We start from the raw sequence: 27,072 nt of genomic DNA on the forward strand, positions 1-27,072 counted from the left end.
ATACGGACAAGGTGATCATAGAAAAATAGATGTTAATTACAATCTAATGGTCGTATACTTTTCGATGACATTATCTTAGATGTTACGTTATGATATCATTTTTTGGTGTGTCTAAAAATGTAAAGAACTATGTTAACATCCGAAAAGCAAAAAAAGTCTTGAATACAAAAAAAAAAATAACATTGACCTTGTCGTTTACGTGAATACATGTATTCAGTTCGGGGCTTTACGCAATAACATTGGTTTATCTTTGTACTTTATTCATTGTTCATAAACCAGACATTAATTATATCAGTTTTTTTCTAATTCGTATATGACTTTAACTGACTTGCAACTTATGAAATATTTAGAATGTCTTATACCGTGGCAATATAAACATAAAATTCCACTAGTTTGCACCCCAAACATTAGGACTGGTACATATGATAAATGTGGACACAAGGATATCATTCAGGCAATTAAAACAACAGATTAAGCAGAACTGTTTGGTTTTGTGCTTCGAAATCTATTTTTCGTCCTCTTATGGTTTTAGACTCGGGTTGATTTAGAGTTTAACATAATCTACAGACAACATTATGTTCGTCTCTAGATATCCCCTTTTTGCTTTATTGTGTTGTTGGTTTCCTGTCTTATGGAAGTATACCATCTGCTTCGTTTATTTAACTTATCTTAGTTTTGAATTCTCATATTACTTCTGCACAATGTAATAGAAAAACAATTCTACTCCTTCAATCAAAATCTGTGACTATCCCTTTAAGGTATTAGATCTATGACTATCCATTTAAGGTATTAGATCTGTGACTATTCCTTTAAGGTATTAGATCTGTGACTATCCCTTTAAGGTATCAAATGTGTGACTATCCCTTTAAAAAAGTAAAATAACAAAAATACCGAACTCGAAATAAGATTCAAAACGGAAAGTGCCTTACCAAATAGCAAAATCAAAAGCTCGAACACACCAAACGAATGGAAAACAACTGTCATATACCTGACTTGGTACAGGCATTGCTTCATGTAGATGGTGGATTAAACCTGGTTTTACAGCTAGCTAAACCTCTCACGTGTATGACAGTCGCATAAAATTCCATTATATTGTCAACAATGTGTGAGCAAAACAAACAGACATAATAGGTAAAAAGGTCAAAAATAGGAGTACAGCGGTCAACAATTTAAGGTATTAAATCAGAACAGTGATGCAAAAAATCATGGTTTTTAGTTTTGGTTTTGATTAGTGATATGATATATCTGGTTAAAATATATGTTTGTGAAGTTAATAACATCATATTTATTATCAGACAAAATGTCGCAGATCGCCAGCGATCAAAATAAAATTTGTGCGACGATACAATGGTTAAATAAAAAAAAATGGTCATTTTACATTATAGTATATTTATATTATCATTAAAGTAACTATTAAATGACTTATGTTTGTTTAACTTCCACTGCAAATATTCATGCATTTTATGGACGAATACTATATTAGCTAATATTTCTTAAGCATTGTGAATTATAAGTATCATTTGTTCTTACTCAGTCGAGAAGGGCCATTAAACACTTGTTCAAAACAAAGCTCATACGCAATGACATAGACATTGATTTTTATACTTATCTTACAATGACTATCCAAATCTTAGTTTAAAATAAATAAAAATATGTTATTCAAATATTATGCCAAGAATGAACTTATTTTATAAGGGGAAAACGCTTTAAAAGAAAGTTTCATAGTATAGCAATGTGTGTATTTTTCAGTTGTTTAATTAGTTTTACAATGAGCTGCACATTATTGGAAGGTATGCGCATGGATATCTAATTTTATTGATATTGTTGTATACGTATTTTCTAAATAGGCATAGAATTAAACACATAAAATAACGTACTTAAAATGTTACCTAAGTTGTGTCTATGCCAAAGATCAACAAGTTGCCAAAAAGTCTTCTTTACTATAGCACAGGTTATTTGCATTTTATAGTTAATTGTAATGAAAGTCCAGCAATTCACGCGTATCGGAAATTTCAGACGCGAAGAAAACTTTAATTTGTACATACATATCTAATCATGATACTGGCCACATCACTTTTTTATCTCTTTTTAACATTAGTGGATGAACTAAATATTCTTCTTTTTTTTTCTGAAAATGAAAATCTCTTTCAAGTCAATCATGGAATGTGTTTGGAACAACGTAGAATATGTATAGCTTTGTTCTTAAGATAGATCATGCTAATGATGATGTCGTAATGTCTTCAGATTTCAACTTAACCGTTGGTCTCGCCAATTCTTGTTTCTTTTCTTTTTCCTTATTTCTTCTTTTTAAACTAGGACTGTACCTAAATTTCACTATCAAATCTCTGTCTCGTCTCAAGTCTCGTATATTCTCGAAGTATTTATATTTTGGCTTAAATTCGTCTTCTTCTGATTCAGTCCTTGTACATCCATATATATAACAATCTGTCAATGTATCGTCCATCATTAAAGAAGGCGTACTCACTGAAAACAACGATAATATTCAAAGTCTTGTTTGAAAATAACAGAATGAAATAAAATCGTTAAATTTTTATTCAAGCAATATTTATCAACTTGTTGAAACGTAGAACAAAAAAATCAACATTTAATTCACAGATTCCTTGGGTTGTTTTTAAATGAATGTGAAACATACGACAAATTGAATACCACGTATAGAGGTAGCTTCAAATGTAATATGAAAGCCATTTTGAGGGTATCAGCCAATGCTATCTCTTCTTTGATACGTTTCACAATGTTGAGATTCGTAGGAACACATTATTTTATATTCAAAAATTAAACTGAACAAAAAGTTAACGATCATCAAAACATATTTCCATTACAACTGCATTAAGATTTCCAACAAGAAATGTTCTTTGTAAATCAAGCGAATAGAGATTACAACTGGGAAAATATAATCGATGGGGAGATTTTTAACTAGTAGAAAATTTCAATTAAGTCGACAATCATAAGGGGAAATGAGGACAATAATGCCAACACGTCATCTCAAATGTCAGAAATTCAGATTAAATTATAAAATTGAAATTACAGAGAACAGAGTTCACACATTACATGTACTTATTCATTATCTAAAAGCCAGGAGAAAAACTTGTCTTTTTTCCTTTAACCAAATTTTGGTATTCGTAGAAGGGTCACACAATCCTCATTTTGCCTTCAAATTCGATAGACGGACATGAAAACGGTCAAAAAGATACCTGAGGTTGATTATTATTTTTTGTGAAAACAAAATGGAATATTTTAAACTGTGAATGTAAAAATAATAAAAGTGGTCGTTGAAAAAATTAAAATTATAGTCATTGTACAAGTAATTCGTGGGGTAATAAAAATACTATAACACTTTTCAAATGGTAGTGATCCTAAGTTATTTGTGCGCAGTATATATTTACGAAGAAGAGAACAAGGTTCATAACTTCTATTTAAATCTTAATTACCTTTATAAGACCACTTAGAAAATTCTAAATAATTATCAGGAATCGTCGCTATGATGATTGGCACCGCAGAATATAAAATAATATCAGCAAAAGTTGCTTCTACCTAAAACAAAATAACACAAAATTATTTAAAACTTATAGTATGAATACAAGTTTCACCTTATATAGTTATAAGAAGATGTGGTTTGAGTGCCCATGAGACAACTCTCCATCCAAGTCAAAATTTATAAAAGTAAACCATTATAGGTCAAAGTACGGTCTTCAATACGGAGCCTTGGCTCACACCGAACAGTAAGCTATAAAGGGCCCCAAAAATTACTAGTGTAAAACCATTCAAACGGGAAAACCAACGGTCTAATCTATATAAAAAACGAGAAACGAAAAACACTTATGAACCACATCAACAAACGACAACTACTGAACATCAGATTCCTGACTTAGGACAGGTGCAAACAAATGCAGCGGGTTTAAAAGTTTTAATGGTACCAAACCTTTACCCTTTTTCTGAAACAATAGTGTAACATCACAACATAGAAAGACACACTATAAAATATCAACTGGAATAGCTTAACTCAATCAAAGGACATATTAACACCAGTGAACATACATTTATATATATAATTGTGATTACAGGCAAAATTAATGATTCTTCAGTTAATTTTATCAAGATATACACATTTGATCATAGTAAAGGAATATACTGTAAACCCAAAGAGATTTTGTTATATGTCAATGTATACCATGTATGCTCCAAGCATATACCCAAACCATGAGGGAAACATTGATAAGCAAATAGATTAGGATTTCACCAAACGAGTAAAGCGAAAACGAAATCTATTCATGAGAATGATTAATTGTCGTTTGCTAAACGTCCAGGGGCAAATATTTCATGTTCAGGACGATGTATTCATGAGAAAGATGACCCTTATTTAATCTTCAGCGTTACAGGATGAACATGATTGCTGTCAAAATATTCATTTTGAAATAAAGTCATTAGTATGTATTTCTATTTGACAGCATTAATGTTCATTTCGCGACAATAGAGATCTAATTTTTTAACTCCAAACTTTAAATTAAACACTGAGGAACAAATGAAACCAACAATGATCTTGGAACACGAAGTTGAAATAAATTATGAGTAAATTATGAAAATCGAAATATTATTATATATGCTATATATGATATTATTATATTTCTTGAAAAATGAACAAATAACTCCAAGGTAACTATTGTGACAGATATTTGACATACATTTTGGACATAGATGACGTTGCAATTGTTCGTTAAATTTCATGATGGAACCATATATATCTCATATATCAACTAAATTATTTTATTACAATAAATGGTGGACGACCTTTGAAAGCTGACACCGAACACCTATTAAGATTGATTTTTTACAGTAACATTCTGATCAAACAGCATGCTAGCGTCTCGACAATTCGAACAGGAATATTGACATTTGAACAGTATTTTTGTACCGTTTGGACTATTTAATTTTATATGTATTTCCAATAAATGATTTTTTTAATTAATCAGAATACACCATTGAACAACGACATCAACTGAATATCAAAGAACATATATATAATGCATCATTTTCAAAGGAGAACTTTATCACCATCAGTGACATTAAGAACTATAAAGTTATATTGTTGTGTATTTCATGAAACTGTGAGTACATCAAATCCTAATTGTAAATCTATTTCAAAAATCAAAATTTTTATTCAAAATTTTCAGCTATGAAACAAAATTTTCATTTTCATTTCACAAATCGTTTGCGTTTCATGTCTGTAGATTTTTAAGCAAAAATTTACTAAAATGCTGTTAAAATAAGTTATAAAATTATTTTGATAAAATGTTGTAAATTTTATTCATTTAAATCAATGTTTTCTTGAATAACTTTTCAGAATGATATTAATTTGATCTTTGTTTGTATTTCAAACGCTTGTCAATATTATCATTTGCAATCAGTCAACTTTAAGATTAGGTTCAACTTTCATAGAGGGTTGCATAAAGTAAATTTCCTTGTTTGTAAGTTACCTATTAGGAACAAGTAATTCTTGTTGCCATTTACTGTATGAAAATCGTATTCCACATTATCATAGGCTACCTCAAGAGCAGGAATGCCTCAAACATTGAATCAAACATATAAACATGAGCTACCTCAGGAGCAGGGATGCCTCAAACAATTAGCACAATAGGTTCCCTCAAAAGCAGGAACGCCATAAAACATATACGCATGGGTTACCTCAGGAGCAGGAACGCCACAAAAACGATTAAAACAGTAACTTATAGACTGAAGTAAGCAAAATCAAATTCTGTTTAAGATTTATTCAAGTGTATTCATCCTTCATGTATTTTTGCAACATTTTGTTAAAACACTTTGCATATATTTTTTAATTTAATTTCATTAACTGTTAAGATAAACGTTCAATTGTAAGCATGCGAGTAACAAACTTTCAAAAACAACGATTGAAAATTAATACCAAAGTATTGTAACATCATACACATCAATCAATTTATAAAGAATTACAATAAAACCACCAATTAAATAGTATGATTAACACGAAATGGAAAAAAAAGAAAAAAAAAAGAGAAAAATATTTGAAAAATAAGTCCAAGATTTTTTTAGCGCTTTAAATGAAAAATGAAAAAATAAAAAAATAAAAAAAAAATATACTTTCATATATTTTGGGCATCGCAATATTCTCAATTGCTTGTCGTCTATATTATTTTGAGGTTTAAATATGGATACTGATTATTTACTTACATTAATAATTAAAAATTATAAATCCATTTTCAGATTAATATAGTAAACATAAAATTGTATGCAATTTCTTTAAAATGTTTAATTTATTTAATTTTAGAGTCCAATTTCTAAGGAGAGTGATATATTGTGACAGATATTTGACATACATTTTGGACATAGATGACAGTACAATTATTCCTTAAATTTCATGTTTATCACGTTTTATACCATTTTTTCTCCGGCCAAGTAAAGCTTATTTATTATCACCATTGTTAAAGTGACCTCTCTCTCTATTATATATGGGACATTTACTTATACAACATTTTGACCCTATTTCGGACAATAACCATATTTGGTAATTTCTAATTCTATGCTGACAAAGAAAGTAATGTTGGCATACCATCAAATAAATGATTGCTATGTGAGTAAAATGTCTGCTTCGAGACGTCAAAGTTTGAATTTTGAAATTTATAGGTAAGTCCTGATTTTGAAATTGTTAAAATTTAAAGTTAAATATTTCTAAACAAGTTACACTAAAATAAAGATACTTAAAAGTTTTCATAAATAAAGTTTTATCAAAATATTTATTGTTTTCTATTAGGGAAATAATTGAAAATATTTGTTTTACTTTATTGTTGTTTGCAACTGTTTTGTATTCTTTTTGTTCTGATTTATTTTATTAATAAGTTTGAATTTTGATTCTTATAGGTGTAAATCGATCCCGGCCTGTCTCTACATCGGCAACAACGCCCGGCCTGCCTCTACATCGGCAACAACGCCCGGCCTTCCTTTACATCGGCAGCAATGCCATACACCATCAAAGGCATTGTCAACGGCTAGTTTTCCCCAACATGTAAAGACCCAGTATCAGTTCTCACAAAAGTAGTTCTTCTTTTGAGAGTCTGCAGAGAAACAACTGGAACCATATATATCTCATATAACAACTAAATGGATAGTAACATTGTAATAATTTTCTTATTACAATATAACTTCTAAAAGGAAAAGTCCATAAAACCTGACAAAACCAAACGCTCGACTTTATCAACCAACGCAACGAATGGAAAACCACTGTCATATTCCTGACTTGGTTAAGGCATTCTTAGAAGAAAATAGTGGGTTTAATGACAGTTTCACATTATCAGTAAAAAATGACATTGAATACCAGGTTATTTGTGTATGTTTAAAGTGTTAAACAAGAATAACACTTGTGTTCTCTTCCTTTTGTACTGAAACTCGATATAAATTTACCTCGGGCATAATACAATACCGTATCTTCCTATAATATCTAGGACTTAACTTTATGAAATGTATATTATTATAATTATTATATGAAAGGTAAACCGAAGACAATACAGTGTAGGACGGCATGATTTCATATTAGGAGATATATAATTTCGAGCTTGTTTAAGTAAGTGCGAGCATTCTGTGATTTTGTATTACTCAAAATTGTTTTGCTTGTATTTTTGTTGTTTATGATCAGGTTCTCTGAGTTTAAAATAGCATTTCTGAACTAATGTTCATTATATCAACAAGGAGATGTGATGTGAGCTATTGAAGACCAAAGGATGAGGATGTACAGAAATACAGATCATCGTACAGCCTTCATTTATGAACAAATGCCATACTGTTAAATACAGATCATCGTACAACCTTCATCTAGGAACAAATGCCATACCGTTAAGTAAACTATAAATTAAGGCCATGGGATATCAAAACGTGAAACAGTTCAGCATAGAACACTTATTCACCCATTGAAACAAATGTTCATCTAGATTCCCTTTGTTTTAATCAGTTTTTACAACAGAGGTTTGGAGAAAAGAGCGAAAGTGACCAAAGGGATATGTTGATGAGTTATATCAAGTGATTCTGCATCACGCAACAGCGGCTTGATAGTTGACTCTGACCAAACCACTCTCACCTATCAATCTATCACCTAATTCGCAAACCATCGGTCATGGAGTTAAGGGTTTTCTTTTGTAATCTCTGTTAAAATTAACATATTGTTCAGACACGTGTCTATTTTTAAGACCCCTTACTGACATCAAAATGACTTTTGCAGGTGTTTTTTGTGTCTTTATACTGTTGTATTATTGACGCATACCCAACGATTCTTTTTATTATTTTACAATATCGGCACTATACATTACGTTGTTAGTTTTAACGAATTGTTTATAATGGTTGCACTCCTTCATTCATGATATTACACAAACTAATTAACAATTAATATATATGCAGAACTATTTACGGTATATTAGTTCCTTACATGAGGTTTAAGTGGCTTTCTATTCATTCAAACATTTATCTTTGTTAACAACTCCCACAGGATGCTTATAGCATGAATAATTAACACCGATAGTATATTAACACATCATTATTTATTTTTTTGTTTTAGATAAATTTCTCAGTACGCCATAATACATGATATGCAAACAATGAGCTAAATTGATTCAAAATGTATCTAAAATTTAAAATTAGTTTCTCGTATGTAAGTTAAAATAAGTATTTATCAAAGTTCAGCTCTATTCTTGTATTTAGATCAATATAAATACAATAGACAGTTGTCTATTCAATAAACTTTTAATCGTCCTTATACTTAAAAAAAATTGTTAATAAAATTAGCAGATCTAATCTTCAAATATTCAAATCTCTTTACATTAAAGGTTCGAAACTACATGTTTCAGAATTCGAAATTCAATATCCAAAGTGGCAGAAGATTTTTAAATTATGAAATGATATAATTAAATAAATTGTTTCAGTAAGAATGCACCTCAAAACATGTAACACTGATATCATTAATGCTACTTAATAGAAATTTATGGGCGCTTTGTTTTCAGAAGAGTTATTAAATGTATCAAGTTAAAAATATAAGAATATCTCAAGAGATTGATAGCAGCTATTCCTTATGGATGCAGCGATAACATTGACGGGTTGAGTGCGAACCAGATGAACCAAACTTTTACACTCCATCTATATGGGTTCAAGCTGTTCGGTCATGCATTTAGAGGCACATTCAAAATCTACGCACATGGGTGTCTACCCCTTTCTAGGACCCCGAGGTTGTGGATGCTTTATCCTCCCTTTACAACAAATATATTGTTGTTAAGCTGACAAGGCCTCAAACAATATAGTGTTTATGTGCATAAACCATTATGTCTCCCTAAAGAACTTGAAATCACTGCAAAACTGTAAATCCAACATATACCAATACATGATTCACGAAAGATATTTCAGAAAATCCTTCTCTCATTTAGTGTTAATATAAAGGAGAACGATGAAAATCTCCCGTCTTTATACTGGATACTATATAAAGAAGGACGATGACAATCTCCCGTCTTTATACTGGATACTTAAACTGCATCATTATAAATAAAAAGATATAGCCGGGTCGTCATTATGTTCGATTAGATTTTTTTGAAGTTCTAACTACAATTCTTTCTCTAGTAAAAGATGGCCTTCAGAAATATTGTGATTATTCAACCAGATGTGTCAATAAAATGTAGATTCTTAAAAATTCTAAAGATCACTCCAGAATCTTCGATAACAATCTATACAATTTTGCATTTATATCAAAACTTTTCATTTTTCTACGCATCACTCCACTACTACCGATTTTCAATTGAAAAAACGACTACAAGGTCTCATTGATAGCACACCCTCTACCAAAATGGGAATTGTAGATACAAATTCCATGTTTCAGGTCATCAAAAATTTTTCTTTGTGAAGGACCATTGATTCAAACAACAAATATACCGAAGATGATATCATCAAAATACTAGACTTTTTGATTGACAAAATATGTCATGAGTTCGTGAATTGATGTTACAACGGACAGTGGGTATTCCAATGGCTACTATTTAGTACTAATTGTGTACTACTGGCCGACCTGATTTTTTACTATTATAAAGCAGAATTAATACAAAGCTTCTCAGAGACAAAAAGGAGAAAACATCTTACATTTCTCTTTCAGATATATTGATGATGTGCTGTCACTCAATTACCCACATTTCAGAGAGTGTTTTTATCTCATATATCCTATTGAATTTAAGATTTTTGATACCACCGAAACTAGAATGTCTGCTTCATATCTTTTCTTTTTTCATATTGCCACAGATAGTAGACTTCAAATAAGAGTCATATCAAACGTGATGATTTCATCTTTCCAATAGTCAATTTTCCTTTTTTTCTTAACAGTAACATACTCTGTTCCCCTGCGTACAGAATTTCAGCTTCCGGTCGTGCATGTCCTACCTTTACGGCCTTCATTAAAGGGGTGTGCTCCTTACACAAAACCTGCTCCAATAGAGTTATGGGGAAGAAGGACTGAAATCGACACTACATAAATTTTAGGGTCAGTATAACAAATTGGTTGACCGATACGATGTGTAAGTGTATCATCTCACTAGCTACATGTGTTCGCAATCTTATAACTTTAAATTCTAGAATAGTCGTCTGATATGTAATTTTACCGATTGGATCCTATTTTCCAGATCATCGCATTTTGTATTAATGAGGATTCGTATGACGGTTAATGCATGCATTGCAAAGACGCTTGCCCTGTCGACTCATTCGGTCTGGTCCCTTTTGAACTTTAGATGTTTCCTTCTGATTTTTGTTTCTTCTAAATCGATTTATGAGATTTGAACATCGGTAAACTACTGTTGCATAAACTTATTCTTTATCGACACACTGAGTAAGACTTTTAAACGCGCACCTGTTACCAGTCCACAGGAAAACGGTAAAATATTTTCCAGACTCCGAGATTACTTGTTTTTACTCGGACTTTTAAATGCGGTATATTTGCTTGGAAAAGCAGAAAACCAAATTTTAAAGATTTTGGTTTTCTCTCGAATCAAAAACACTTACAAAGGACCATCTACCTGATTCCTTGAAAGTTCAGGAAAACAAAGGCGATATGAATCAACTTTATTACCATCGTATGGACATATTGTACAAAAGAAACATAAAAGACCTGGATATATTTTACATTGTGATTCTTAATTCTAAATTTTCTTTCATTTATTTCATTTTCTTGTGCCTTTACTTCGTTTTTTTTTAAGTTTTTGGTACTTAAAAAGTAAAATAACAAAAAAACCGAACTCCAAGGAAAATTCAAAACGGAAAGTCCTTAATCAAATAGCAAAATCAAAAGCTCAAACACATCAAACGAATGATAAACAACTGTCATATTCCTTGACTTGGTACAGGCATTTCCTTGTGTAGAAATTGGTGGATTAAACCTGGTTTTATAGATAGCTAAACCCCTCACTTGTATGACAGTCATATAGAATTCCATTATATTGACAACAATGTGTGAGGAAAGAAACAGACATAATAGGTAAAATGGTAAAAAGACAATATAGTCATTTATATAGCGGGGTTTCAAGAATACGTTGGAATGGTCATGGTTGTTAGAGGACTGAAATATAATTTATAAAGTAAATCGTCACGTCATGAACCTAACGATATTTGCATTTTTACAAAAATTACTCTTTTACACACATGTTGTTGTCACAATATATAATAGTAATAGCATTATTCAAAAAGATATTTCAGCTACAACACCCTCTTTACATTAGATTTTTGCGGGAAATTATCTTTTGTTTTATTTCCGTATTCAAGGGACCTTAAACGGCCTTTTTATGCATTCTCCTATATAAAACTTCATGATGTTGAATAATAGGACCTACAAATTGGGCTTCTCACACCTCTCCATTTTTATTCAACATTTCTTAAAAATACTTACGTATTTGTGAAAATTTATAACAGACGATTGATTGAGCGAAATGTTTAACGTATTTTATTGTTTGACCTCACCGATATGCAGAATCTTACATCTAAGACTTAACAAATTAAGTCTCTATAGACGTATTTTATTGATTACATTCACCGACATATACAGTATAAATCAACTAAGACTTTACCCATATGAAGTTTTGATGGATGTATTTATATTCACCGATATACAATATCAATCATCCAAGACTTAACACATTCAAAGTATCGATGGATATATTTTATTGATTATTTTCACTTATATACAATATCCATCATCCAAGAGTCTTTATTGACGTATTTTATTGATTATATTTACTGATATTCAGTATATACTAACTAACACTTTACCCACATAAAGACTCTATGGACGTATGTTACTAACTATACTCACTGATATACAGTATCTAACATCTAAGACTTTACACATGTGAAGTCTCGACGGACATAGAGGTGGAACACGAAGTGGATATTCCTTCCATTGTCGATGTTGACCAGGCCTAAGTCCATCACAAACTTTATACTCTTTCAGTAAAAGTATTTTCGTTTGGACTCCACCGTAGGTAATAATCTACCAAACAAAATGAAATATTAGCAACAAGTGATATTTATAAAGATTTGAAAACCCATATAAAAAGACGAAATATAGCATGGAGACATTCAAAACGAGTCGAGTGAAACTGACAACAAAAAGGCAAATAAATTCACAAAACACTACATAGATAACTAAAGATTGACTAAGAACGTTTAATTTTAAAAAAATAATTGGAACGCAGGGAAAATATAAGAAAAAAACCCTTAAACATCGGTCTACTTTCACGTTCTACGTGTATTGATTGTTACTCAAGTCACAATCGGTAAACATCGACACAAAAGCCCGAAAGAAGTTTGCTGCTCACAAGGAAGCTATCAAACCAAGAGTCCCAAGTGGTGACGTTAAAATCATCCCTTTCGTAAATTTTACTGACGCCATCACGAGTTTGTTGACCGCTATGGAATATCTGTTTCACAGATGACGACGGATATGTTCCAATTGTCGTAACTTCAATCCCGTTCCCCGTTTCCTGAATGGGACCTACCGAATTAGACTTTTCATCGGGTTTGTACTTGCATGAGCAACGAAACGGGTGCCACATATTGAGCAGGATCTGCTTACCCGTCCGGAGCACCTGAGATCGACGGCAGATTTTAGTGGGGTTCATGTTGCTCAGTCTTTAGTTTTCTATGTTGTGTTTTGTGTACTGTTGTTTGTCTGTTTGTCTTTTTTCTTTTTTAGCCATGGCGTTGTCAATTTATTTTCGGCTTTTGAGTTTTAATGTCCCTTTGGTATCATTCGCCTTTCTTTTTGTTAGCAGTCAAATCTCTCGTTCAACAATCAATGAATGAAATATTATTGTCGATTATATGTTGCGGATTCGTTACAAATATATAAAACGAAAAAGTTGGACTTAGTTTAGGATGCTTCGGTTCAATAATTTTCTAAACATTATAATAACAAACAAGAAATACTACTTTAGGTTATATAAGTGATATAAGTTAAGCACAGTATCAATGTACTTGAGATTTTGTTTGAGACTAAGCGTATAATGTCCAATTTGTCAGTTTGTATTATGGTTAAGTAATTAAAATGGAAATTAGGCTCTGCAAAAAAAAAACACTTATAAAGAAGACATAAAAACAATCTTACGGCAGCATTTTGAATAAATTTTGAAGCATAATATGTGATCTTGTAGTGCGGTCACATCAAATGAAGTGTCTAATTATACTAACCAACCAAAACATCTGTTATAAAAGGTTACCATCAAATATCTATATAAACATATTTTCAGTGCTAAATTATATACAGACTCTGTTAACAAAACACATTTTTCAATATCCTAACTTATGATAAATCTTAAGCGTTTTATATTTCAAATTGTGCAGCACACACCATAGCTACCATTTTTATACTGATATGATAACGCTATTTTAACGACTGTATTACCAATTCGATTTTTTTTAATTTCATACCTGTTTTAATTGTAAACTAACAGCACCAGATTTTCTTATGGACATGTTGTGAACGAGTATTTCGGCTCGGAGAATTTCACCCGGAACACAGGCACGCTTCGGTAAAGAGAGAGTACATGAAACTCTCCCGGGACGACAACAAAGAGTGCTAACTGACCTTTCAGCATGATCTTCCAGCCGATGAGGCGACTACAAATTAATATAAGATAGATATAACGACTACAATTTACATATATGCATATTGAATGTGAAAACGTTTCGCTCGATTTTATATGTTAATATTGCTCCGTAACTTAATGTTTTCAGGTCGGTGGTTGGGTTTAATGGAATCTATTGGTTTTAAATATAAATCTTTGAAATACTTGATATTGCAAACCTGACTCGAAAAGGTTTTAAAATCGACCCAATTTAATTTAGGTGGCTATTTTAGAAAATTTTCTAAATAAAATGAAAAATGTGGAACAAAATAAAAACGTGATCAAAGTTTCGATTTAAAAAAACTAGTACATGGACTTATTTTCAAGATGATCAAGTTACACAAAAATAAAATAATTCTCTAAGCTATTTCACGGTGCTTTGTAACATTAATGCATGGTCGATTGTTTAAATACGTTACTTACTGAATTAGCTGCCGAATCCCGAGGTTCTCTTCTCGGGTCGTATTCTCTAAGCACGTTTATAATTCTTTGTGAACTAATACACTCTCCATTGTATCTTATAATAATTCCCTGAACGCTATACCGAATATGAGCATCCGGGCCTTCAAATGAACATGGAACACATTCGGGTACTTTATACTGGAACGGAAACATATGACGACCTCTTTGTAGCACCTCTCTTCCCTCCCATCTGTTAGTATGATTCACTTTAAAAGAAACGAAAAACATGAGTTTATTTAAAGTTAGGATGGGGGTCTTCGGCTATCTTGGATCGTTTTATATTGTGGAGGCCAATTTTCCATGGTACAAAATACCATGACCTAAGAGAAAATGATAAAAAAATCTTTTCCAACATGTTTTGCTCTTATTTAATACTTTATCACTATATCAGTAGTTTAAAGAGCTGTGACAATTTGAAAATTTGAAATCTTTAAGGGGTTCAATTTTCATATTAAAAGGGTCAAAATAACATGGTTTAGTGAAAATGTAAAAGTTTTATTCATACCAAATACTTATTGGAGCTTTATAACTATATAAAGCAGTTTGAATAGCTATGATGATAAAAAAAAATCTGCTTTATTATGCTGCATTATTTATACTGAGTGTAAAACATATGTTGGAAAAGATTGTATAACACTTTTTCTTAAGCATTGTATTTTGACCCCCTAGCTATGGAATGTTGAACCTCTTCTTTTATAGTCAGAATTTTAATGTGTAATAGCATTTGCACTAATTCAACAAGTTATGATGGTGCAATAAGTATCTTTAGTGAAAAACATATGTTGGAAAAGATTTTTCATGACACTTTTTCAGCCATGGTAATTTGACCCCTTACCAAAGGAAATTAAACACCCTTCTCTTATACGTCAGAATTTTGAATTATAATACATTACTGTAACTAGTTATAATGATGCAATAAGTATCGTGGATTAAAAAACAAATTTTGATACAGAGTTTATAACACTTTTTCTCAGCCACGGTATTTTGACACCCTTCCATGCAAAATTGGACCGCCTTTCCCTTTTCGATTTAAGCATAGATATAATCAAAGTATCAAAGTTACGTTACTGCCCTCATTCAGTGGGCTTTGGGGTATCTCAAAAGCAATGGCTTAATTAGTTTAGCAAATTGCAGTTTGAATTCTTCTCCAACAAACTGGTAAAATATTTTCATAAATTGCTTCAGTGAATTCGAAGGTTGTTAGTATTTCTTGAGTGCAGTGTAATAAAAAGTAATACTAACCATCCAGCTTTAGATAGTTGATGTCTATCACCTGATTATCAAACACAATAATGACTTACTATAATATGAGTCGCTGATTTAAGAAGGTCTAACTTTGACATGAAAACTTCTATCCTAAAAAATTTTTATAAATGAATAGTTCAAAACATTGTTTTGTAGGTCAATAATTTATAGCTCTGTTTCCTAACAGCAAGTTAGTGCGTAATTGTAATTTGGATAATTTTTTTCTAAAGCAATTACTAATCTGCTAATATTAAAGGGAAATAATTAACATTACTGTAAAATCAGCAAAAGTTTGTTGTCAAATATGAACTTCCTTCGTTTTATAAGTAATTTGTTTGTAACATTATTTCCAAGATTATTTAACTATTATCCCCTGTTCTGAAAAAAAAAACACTGAAAATTATTTTTAAGATGATTAAAATTTTGAAAAAAACTTTTAAAAACATATAATGGAACACATACAAAGTTCTATAAGTCATACAGATTCCTCTGTAAACTAAGAAGGTATCACCAGCCCAGTAGTCAGCAATTCTGTGTTGACATGAATTTTCATTGAAATGGTCAAAATTATAGGTTAACTGTCTTGCAAAACTTTAAATTGTTCAAAGTACTAATGATTTTCTACTACCGAGGATTAGATTACTAATAAGCAGTATTTGGCAAAACCTTTCGGAATTTTTTGTCCTCAATGCTCTTCAACTTCGTCCTAATTTGGCATTTCATTTTTTTTATTTCAGTCCTATTGATGAATCTTTTGTAGGCAAATCATAAGCCTGGTATCTTTGATTAAATTTTTAATATACAATGTCTCAATAAAATTATTTCCCTTTAATGCCAGCAGATCAGTAATTCTTAGAAAATATTATCCAAATCACAATAACACAATAACTTCTTCTTAGAAAACAAAGCTATAAATAATAGACCTACAAAACAACGTTTTGAACTATTTATTTAAAAAATTTATTTAGGATAGAAGTTTTCATGTCAAAGTTAGACCTTTTTAAACCAGTGACTCATATTATAGTAAGTCAGTATTTTGTTTGAAATTCATGACATAGACATCAACTAACTGGAGCTGGATGAAAAGTATTACTTTTTTTTCACTGCACTCACTTCATACTAATATCCTTTCAAGCAATTTGTTAAAATAGTTTACCAGTTCACCAGTTTGTTGGAGACGAATTGATTATTCAAACTGCAATTTGGTAAACTGTTTTAGCCATTGCTACTGAGATACCCCAAAGCCCACTGAATAAGCACAGTAACTAGTTGAAATGCTTTAGTTAGTATATAGGATATAAAACATATGTCATAAAAGATTGTATGCCACTTTTTCTTAGCCGTTGTATTCCCCCCATCTATAATGGAAAATTAAACATCTTTCCCTAATAGGTCAAAATTTTAATTAATAATAGCATTTAAGCTACTTTGATTGGTTATAATGCTGCAAAAAGTATCTTGAATGAAAAACATGAGTTGGAAAAGATTGATTAACATTTTTTCTTACCCATGGTGTTTTGACACCTCTCACCCCTTTACTATGAGAAATTTACCCAATTCAGATGTCAGAATTTTAATTTATAATAATAATTTAATTACTTATAACATTTTTTAATGTTCATTTACGTATCTAGGATGAATAACAATTTATTAATCTATGATTGTGTTCTAAAAAGGTCTGGTATGGAAAAATTACATGTCACAAAAATGTCCTCAATACTAAATTACAATTTATCAATCTATGATTGTGTTCTAAAATTTTTGTATAGATTGCACTTGAACTGAATAAATACTGACTAAGTATCTTCTGTAGCAGCTTTTAAACTGTTGTAAATCATAAAACCATTAGTAGACAGGCTCCAGAGAACTAAATTAAGTATCCTAACGTCGACATTTAAAAAGTTTGCTTAATTAAGTAGTGTAAATATTTTACTGTATTCATTTTTGAAATAAAAGTCATTGTGTTTGACATAGATGTCAGTTGCAAGGTTTTCTTTAACTACTAGGTATCAGACAGATTTTGTTTGGAAGGGTCTGTCTATAGGAATATTTCAGCACAATGTCTTGTATACAATAACACCTCCGATTTTACATAAATCAAAACACTCAAATGAAAATAAAATTACAAACGAATGTATACTTTAAACAAGAATGTGTCCATAGTACACGGATGCCCCACTCGCACTATCATTTTCTATGTTCAGTGAACCGTGAAATTGGGGTAAAAACTCTAATTTGGCATTAAAATTAGAAAGATCATATCATAGGGAACATGTGTACTAAGTTTAAGTTGATTGAACTTCAACTTCATCAAAAACTACATTGACCAAAAACTTTAACCAAAAGCTTTAACCTGAAGCGGGAAAGACGGACGAACGGACGAACAAACGGACGGACGCACAGACAAAAAAACATAATGCCACTAAGTGGGGCATGAAAATTTGATGAAAAGCATCTTTTGGGAAATCAGATTTAAAGGGAACTGTTTAATTTCATAACCCGTAATGAAAATTAAAAAAAATGATTGACAATTTCTGGAAATCAAACAAATGTAGTAAGACAGACGACACACATTTTTTTTTACTTTTATTTTATTATTAAAATCTGTACTGTACATATATCAAAGTACTCGATATGCATTGGCTGCGTTTGGAGTTCATGCGATTTCCTTGGGTTATTTTATTTTCTGGTGCAGAAAAATTGGTACCGTTAATGTTATTATCTAAATGTGGATAAAAGCTTGATGCAAGCGCTTGGTAGCTACCACCGAGGCTGCCCAAAATAAAGTAGTAACATAAATTTTAAAAACACAATCGTATATAGAAGGGTTGTTATTTAGCACCCTACACATTTGTGTGAGACCTTTTTTTTTTGTTTTATTATGTTTTGTTGTCAATTTAAAAAAATATTGTTCTGTTTTAACACCTTGAAATGCAAATCCAATTGTACTTACCCATAGAACTAATAAGTAAAATAGATGTGTGCTGAGTGTCTGACTATGTAATTTGTCTGTCAGACAACATTTGATAAAACATTATCATCAGGTTATGGAGTTCTACGGCTGACAACTGGTAAATAATGGGCATTATCCTCCATGGTAGAATTAATTGGAATATTCTCTAACCGACGTAGCCTTATTGACCAAACTAAAAGAGCAACACATCAATCAAATTGTCAACTTAACATGAGATTTTCAAGATTTCATTAGCATCTTTTGAATTTTAGATGCAATATTGATTTTGTGACGTTTCCAGAATCACAGTGAATTTCCACTTCGTCCTTATAATACGTAAACGGTGATTTATAACCAAATCTACGATGTCTACATTTGTTAATATAATTAACAATACAGGGTAGTTAGTTTTGCCCTTTTATTGTCAATTGATTCGCATTTCTTGAGTATATGTAAATTCGTAGACGCTAGCTTCCAAGATTTATTATTTTTTTTTGTTAATAATATCAAGTACAAAAAAGACAGGAATGTACCAGTAGAACGGAAAAGTTACCAAAAAAAACCGGAATGTGTGAAACGAAAATCACCGACACATACGAATGCCTACAAAATTTTTAACAACATAATGGCGTATTTCTGAACATTTTAACAAACTAAACAACATTTAAAGATCTGCTATTTTGGCTGATTTTTTGACAATTTTCAGTATCCCCCCCACCCCCTTCCCCCCCAAAAAAAAATCAAAACAAAACAAAACAGAACAATGTTCTTTGTAAAAATTTCACCCATCTCAAAATCTGAATTGTGTTAACATATTTTCAATTTTGACACTGTGAGTAAAATAATATATGTAGTCGAAATTGGTCTAATCCTTTTCTTATTTAATGAATATATAGATCGCGTTCTTACCTTTTCCCCACAAACAAAAGCGATCATCAAAATATATTTCCTCTTTTTCATGTTCTATATCTGTTCGATGTGTGCCATTTTGAACTGTTTCTCGCCATTTTGCGCGTGCTGCTCCACGGAAACGCACCTCAACTCCTGTAAACGAGAAAACTTTGATCTACATTGCTATCTCATATGTAACTATGTAGTAAATCTAGTTACTGAACCTAGTTTTGTGAAATCTTTTAATTAGCAAAAGAAGAACTTTGTTTTATGAAACCAACTAAATGACAAAGCTAATACTTATGTTCATGTCTATGTATTTTGCATGAGGCAACATCAGGGGACTCGTCCGTTCACATTATATAACTATTCACACACTTCTTATAGACTCGGAACAATTCTTTGACGAAGAAAGGATAAATTGACCGTTTACCAAAGAAAGAATCAAAACTCGACGGTTGCAGAGAGACCGGTAAAATCATGCCAAAATGAGAGAGACCGGTAAAATCATGCCAAAATAAGAGAGACCGGTAAAATCATGCCAAAATAAGAGAGACCGGTAAAATCATGCCAAAATGAGAAAATCGACGAAAAGACAAACAGCAGTCTAACAAACTAAACACTGACAACAAGAACCCACCAAAAACCAAAGTGATCAGTTTGTATAGACAACTGTTCATAGTGGAGGATTGTATTTCCGTCTAGATGTCATTTGGTCTTCTTCTTTTACTCGTATTAGAAATACCAAAAATAAAGAAATGGTGAAAGGTACAGCCACTACATATAATACTAGTAGATCAAACACCAAAACGCATTATAACACAAAACAATAAAGACAGAAAATGGCTGCCTGAAATTTCAACCGAAGTATATCTATCAAGGAATTTTGCATTATTTTGCATATAAGAGAAGTTTTTTGTGTAGCTAGTTGCAGACACAGGAATTTTGTGTAGTTCCCTAAAATTGTAATCAAGGTTAGTTAATTGAAAACAATAATTGGACGCAAGATACGAGTGCTCCCTTGTGCAAAGTTATTTTACTTTTTTAAATGTGAATTTGATACAGTTGCATGTGAAGTGCTATTGTAAAACTATTTTTGTAGTTCATCACTCTTAAATTTAGCTCGATTACCAATATAAAATGGTTTTCTTTAATAACATTGTTTCTGCATGTGATCAGACTGGCAGACGACTGAATTGAATTCAAATTACTAAAATTAGATGGGAATTTAATTGTCACCTTCGTTGTTATTACAGGACAATAGCATGTAATGGAACCCTCTGATTACGTAAGAACATTGATTTTCGTTCGTATAACAGGAAACAGACTAGTGCCAAAGACAGTTATCTAGTGTTATTTACAGTCTAAATGTATTTTGTGTATAACAACTTTAATTATATATTTTACAACCAGATAGCCAGTATCATTTTGTGTCATATGGGAATAGCTGTTATCGATTATGGTATTAAGTCGAGTTCGGAATGTATATTTAATGGACATTTGAATGAATAGTTATGGACACAGTGCAATAGAAGTAATTAATGACACACAAACAAAAATCCCAAAAGACAAACGACAGTTTTTTTTTATAGCAAGCTTGACTATAGTTAATGACTTAATCTCTTGTTCTAGATAAACATTTGCGGCCCTATAGATTTAAAAACCATTATAAAGGGTAAACGAAATAAAATATAGCATAAAACTGTAAAATAAATATATCTATATATATACAATACTTAAAGAAAAAGTGGGTATACGTTAACAAAGACAACTGACTCTATCTTCCACTGGTTGGAGACTGATATGATTTCATGACTCTTATCAATAACGATTATGTAAACTTTGATTAGTATTAATCATATTTTGACAAATTTGTCTGAAATGCGGAATATATCAGCTGTTTACGGTACTTTTCTTTAAAACAGGATTTTATCTTCGTCTTTTTTTTTGGTGCAGCTTTTCACATCAGATTATGCACTGCGGTTCACGCTTTTCGTGCCCATATTGGTACCTTTCATTCTCACAGCACCATCAATATCATACTTAAGTTAAAATTAAGCAAGATAATCCGTCGGAATGTAAATTGAAATCCATGAATTCGCCTGTTATTTTTTAAATGATTGGTGTTTTTTCACCAACGGTTTGTTACAGTTGACGTCGTTAAGGAAACACGCCCAGATGACTGCATCTAGATAAAAATCATTATTTTGACAATAATGTGAAAACATCTTAACAATTGTATTCCAATGAAGACATATAATTACTTCTGTTTAAACGTCTTGTACAAAGCACCTCCCTTCTGTTTGTGTTAACGTTTGAATAAATGTTGTGCAAACTTGTGCGTATTTGTTTAATCCAATTTTTTGTCTGTTGTCTTTATTTCTATATTAAACCGGTTCTATACCCCTAAATTGTGGAAACTATGAATGTTAATTTTCTGCAAGCCTAAGTGTACGTAACAAATTGCTGACAGAATGCAATTGTTTAAATTCCGTCCCTTTAAGGTAGTGTGGTGACATATCCAAAACATGATAGAATTTTTATCATACTTTCCAAAATGTAATTTATATGGTGCTGTTTAAAAAGATAATTGTATGTCGCCGCGTTTTATTCCAAGCTACAGGTTATGCAAAACATTTACAAATTTGTATACCGGGGGGAAGGCAGTATTATGTGAATTGAAAGAAAATTAAACAACAGAATTTTCAAATTTTATATTGGAAGATTGCTCTCATAAAATGCTTTTAGAAAATTGAAAAATTAGGGTCGCCGTTCTTTTTCGTTTTCTTGCTTTAATCAGACGTACTGAATTATTTTTTTTTTGGAGGGGTGGGGTTGTGACACGATCAAGTTACATGTGGCGACTAATGCAGTATACATCTATTAAATGTGTTACATCTTTGTTAATAAGTCCTAAAGTTTATAACTGGTCAATGTGAATAAACACTGAAATAGAACATTTTATATCGATGAAATAAATTCTATATTTCACAAAAAACTATTGATAGCTATTTCTTCTCAGTTACAGACAGGACATATGTTCCTGTGTATTGTATCTATAAAAAATAAGGAGATTTCAGTAATCTAATGCTACAAAACTGACAGCATTCTGTCTTCAACATTCAATTATGATAATGATAATACGTTTTGTATAATTTCATAAAAAGACTATGTGAGATAAGTGGAATCGATATTGGAGAGACCTTGTTCTATAAATATTCGTTACGTTATTTGTTGGATTCAAGCCAATCATGATGAGAATGACTGACAGCTGAGCGGTTGATAACTATGAAACCGGTGTTAAATGTTGACGTTTTAATTTCTTTTTAATAATGTATATGATTATTACTTTTTGTCATAAATATGTCATAATTTTACTGTTAACAATCAAATTAATGGTCTTGCAAATGGTATTATCACCATGCTTAATAATAAAAAAAAAAACAACCACAATTTAAAACAAAAATCAATAAAAGTTAAAAGTAAGAATATGCAAATTTCCAATTGGTCTGTTTTTGTGAAAAGCTGTGTTTCAATTAACTTTTTGAATTGCATTACATCAATACAACCGTTATAAAATATTAGAAAATTCAACATTGCATTAATTAAAAACAACATTGATATTTTTGGTGACGCACTTCACTTTGAAATTCAACGTCAGTGAAATATTGTCAATATAAAACTTCAATGTTCCAATTAGGTGAGATTTTAACGAGGGTGACGGTTTGTTTTTATTGCTCTCCAAAATATATCTAATTAGATGTCCTGTTCACACATTATGCTTAAATGAAGTAGAGAGGCTGAATAATGTATTGAATTCTAATATAGTCAGGATTCCTAAGAAATGTACTAGATTCAAATAAAACGCTCACTGTAACTGTTCATTACAGGCGTTAAGCAACAGGCTTGTATCGATTTTACGGAAACGATGCATTTAATGTTATCTTTAAATACAACGCAAGGGCTTTTAGTATTGAAAAGCAAGCTCTCGAAATTGCAATAATTAAACGGCATAGAATTATTTTATTGTCGAATTTAATGGAATGCAAGAAGTAGAAACGTTTAAAGAAATGTTGAAAATAAAACAGATAACAAATAAAGTCAGACTTACAGTTTTAATTAAATGGTTAGAACATAAAGAAATAGTTTAGATATTTTTAGTTGTGTGTAAACAAAAGAGGCGAAAGATCCCAATGGGACATCTTCTAAACGCATAAGTCGAAGAAAAACTGATAGCGCCATGGCAAAAAAGAAAAACGAACAAAAGACGAACAAGTTCACAAAACAAGAACTGCACCAAAATCACTGGGTGAATTCAGGTGTTCCGGAAGGGTAAACAGAAGGGTAAAGGGACAATGGGTTACACATTTGATGAAACAGAAATTAGTTTAGTGTGTAAGACACGTGGTTCTAAAATAAAGTCGTCAGGCGTGTTATAACCAACCAAAATACAAACTACATTAATGCCAAACTCTCCCAGACTTCAATACTTGATGAATTTTACGTTTAGTTAAGATATTTTAAAGTTATTGAAGTGAATTTAAACTTAAGTATTAAGTAAATTACTTCAGTGCAACAATACTGGCGTATGGGAGAAACGTTTAGCGGATTTTTCAGGAACTCAACAAAATGCATTTCGGTTCTTAACGCATCTTGTTGAATGTTGAATACTGAAATGTATTTTACGCATAAAAAATTGTTAGCTTGCATGCGTATTTCTTATAAATGTGTAGATTACAAAGTCAAACGTATTGAATTGATGGTAATACACCATTTTCTCGGACTAATCTGCATCATGAATGTTAAAAGAAATGCTGACAGCTAAAGCTTGATAAATACATGACAAACAATAAAAAGTCGTGATATCTAAACCGCCTTCATAAAACCGCATTAACTTTATCCGTTAACGAAGTAAGATTGAAATTAGATTTGTTCGCAGTTTATATAAAAGGTAATGCTTTGGAGAACTACTTTGCTTTTTTACAATTGTTCTAGCTCTTTGTGTTTCGCGGTCTGTTACACGTGTACCAAAAGGGAATGATCATCAACCGCATGTTAGATGTGATGTGTTCTGAACGAGTCATTACACATTTGCCGCACTATTTCATAAATTTCAAATAATATTGATGTATATGCCTTGCTGTGATTGTATACGGCGCTTCAGTTGGAATATCTCATGAAACATTTGAAAGTACTTCGTTTTTATTGATGATCTTCATCGTGTCAGTTAATTAAAGCATTCAATGAGAATTCACACCTTATAGTCAGACTCCTAGTGTCGACTTGAATGGTTCTATGTGATGTTCATTTATGACTGGTACATATTTCCTTTTTGGAACGTACGAGGCAGTTATCAATCAAATGTAAAAATAGCTGGTAAGGTAATTCTTATATAAGAATAGATATATCATTTGTTGCCAGCCAAAAAAATATTTGGCCATAACAACTGCAAACAAACTATCACAATGCACTATGATGACTTGCAAGCAAACTGGCTCGACATGGAAAATGCGATAGAATTGGCCTATGAAAACGTATGGATTACTAGTATATGATACATTTTTGAACAACAACTTCGCCTGAAATGAAATATGATGAAGTAGATAATCATGATAGATAATCTCATAGCTGACAAATAAAAAGTAATATATACATCTGAAACACGTAAAGCGTCAGAGACAATCTCCGGCCACAAATTGAAAAGAAACAATATCGGGTGGATGTACGGTATACACAAATGACTCATAAATACTATTAAATAACCAATATACAAAAAATAACAGCGTTATTATTGGTTCCTTCATCTTGAAAATACAAGCTTACAAAACGTATTCATGGCATTTCAAATCAAATCAAATAAACAATTGAATTAGACTTGTAACAATTAAAGCTATGATAAAAATCTTGAAAAAAAATTATTGGCATTGTTACAATTAATATTTCATCTTCTTTGTTTTCAGTGAAATGGTTTGTTGCAAACTTAAATAGCTTGATGTATATCTGATCTCGTTAACATAACAAAATATAATATATATATATACGTTGTCAATAATTCTTCAAACATCACTTGATTAGTTGTATTTTACAAATAATGTGCTTGAGGGTTTTGGATTCTTCTCTTAACTTCACGAAGTGTAATCCTTGATATTAATTGCAAAGAATTTCTTTGAAAAGGCAATCAACGTGTTGTATAAAGATGAAGAAGATCGTGAAATCATATATTCTGTCGATTTATTAATGTTTCAAGTCCCTTTCTTTAAAAGCTATCTTTATAGCTCGTAGAAACGCATAAATGTTGTTTAATTTTGATTACCATAGAAAGTAGATATGTATACACGACAGAATATTGATTTCGTGCACTCACAGGATTTTTTCCTCATTTGACCTCGGGCTTTGATTACTTGTACTCTTAAGACATTCACGTTGCCTCATTACCAGAAAGTGATACAAGCCGTGCAAAATAAGATGTCTTATTGATCTTTCTTTGTTAAGTAATTGGATTTGCTTTGAAAAATATTGTCAAAGTAAACGACTTGTTAGTTCTCTGTCTTCAGTTACTGTGTTTCTGATTAAGCTAAAATTGATGTCTTTTTTATGAAGTTTTTATCGCCACCTTTATGTATATACTATAATAAACAAATAAAATAATGGACGTCTTACATATAACGGTAAATCTATTTGAGAATATTTTGCAGGACATATACAATCAATCCCTTTCGATTTGTCTTCTTTTATTTTGTTGTTTGGTTTTCGAATGATCATTTTCTTACACTGTTTTGATTTCCTTATTAACAAACAGTATTTATGATACTAATGGGTAAACAAATTTAAAACGCGGTTCTTATGTTTATAAATGTAGCACGACTACAAATCAATGCAGTTTCATTTGTTTAAAAAATTAACATACTGTGTTCGACAAAAATATGAATAGATATTCATTATTCAGCAGATTTATTTTTTTGTTTTCAAATGCCCCACCCTTACTTGGCACCTACCTGCTATAATGACGGGTAGACCAATTTGTAAAACTAATGCTCCTTTAACACGCTGTCCAGAGAAATATACCAAATTTTCACTTTCCAGTTGAAGTTCTATAGATGTTACAGACATTGCATTGTTTTTCTAATTACACCATTTCCATGTCTTATTCCGGGTACCGTATTGTCAGCCATCGTGGTAAAGTCTCTATGTGTCGTCATGGTTACATGACATGACGATAATATACAGTTTTGACGGGAATTAATTTTCTCCGTGCATGCGATATAAATAATGTTCTTTCAGTGTAATGTAGAGGATGCTTACTGGCTGAGGCAATACATTGATGCCATAGCTTCGATCGAT

At 31.3% G+C, this 27,072-nt stretch overlaps 1 protein-coding gene across 1 annotated transcript; it reads right to left on the bottom strand.

Moving 5' to 3' along the window:
* LOC127736013 (arrestin domain-containing protein 17-like) lies at positions 1-27,072 on the bottom strand. Its single transcript, XM_052246507.1, has 7 exons — positions 26,727-27,072; positions 19,750-19,884; positions 14,604-14,848; positions 13,984-14,172; positions 12,368-12,544; positions 3,450-3,552; positions 1-2,484 (listed from the first exon to the last, which is right to left on the bottom strand). Exons 1-7 carry the CDS (start codon positions 26,839-26,841, stop codon positions 2,213-2,215), a joined length of 1,236 nt encoding a protein of 411 aa, XP_052102467.1. The 5' UTR covers positions 26,842-27,072; the 3' UTR covers positions 1-2,212.

The sequence above is a fragment of the Mytilus californianus genome, unplaced genomic scaffold (assembly GCF_021869535.1).
Source record: "Mytilus californianus isolate M0D057914Y unplaced genomic scaffold, xbMytCali1.0.p SCAF_3, whole genome shotgun sequence".
NCBI lineage: Eukaryota > Metazoa > Mollusca > Bivalvia > Mytilida > Mytilidae > Mytilus > Mytilus californianus.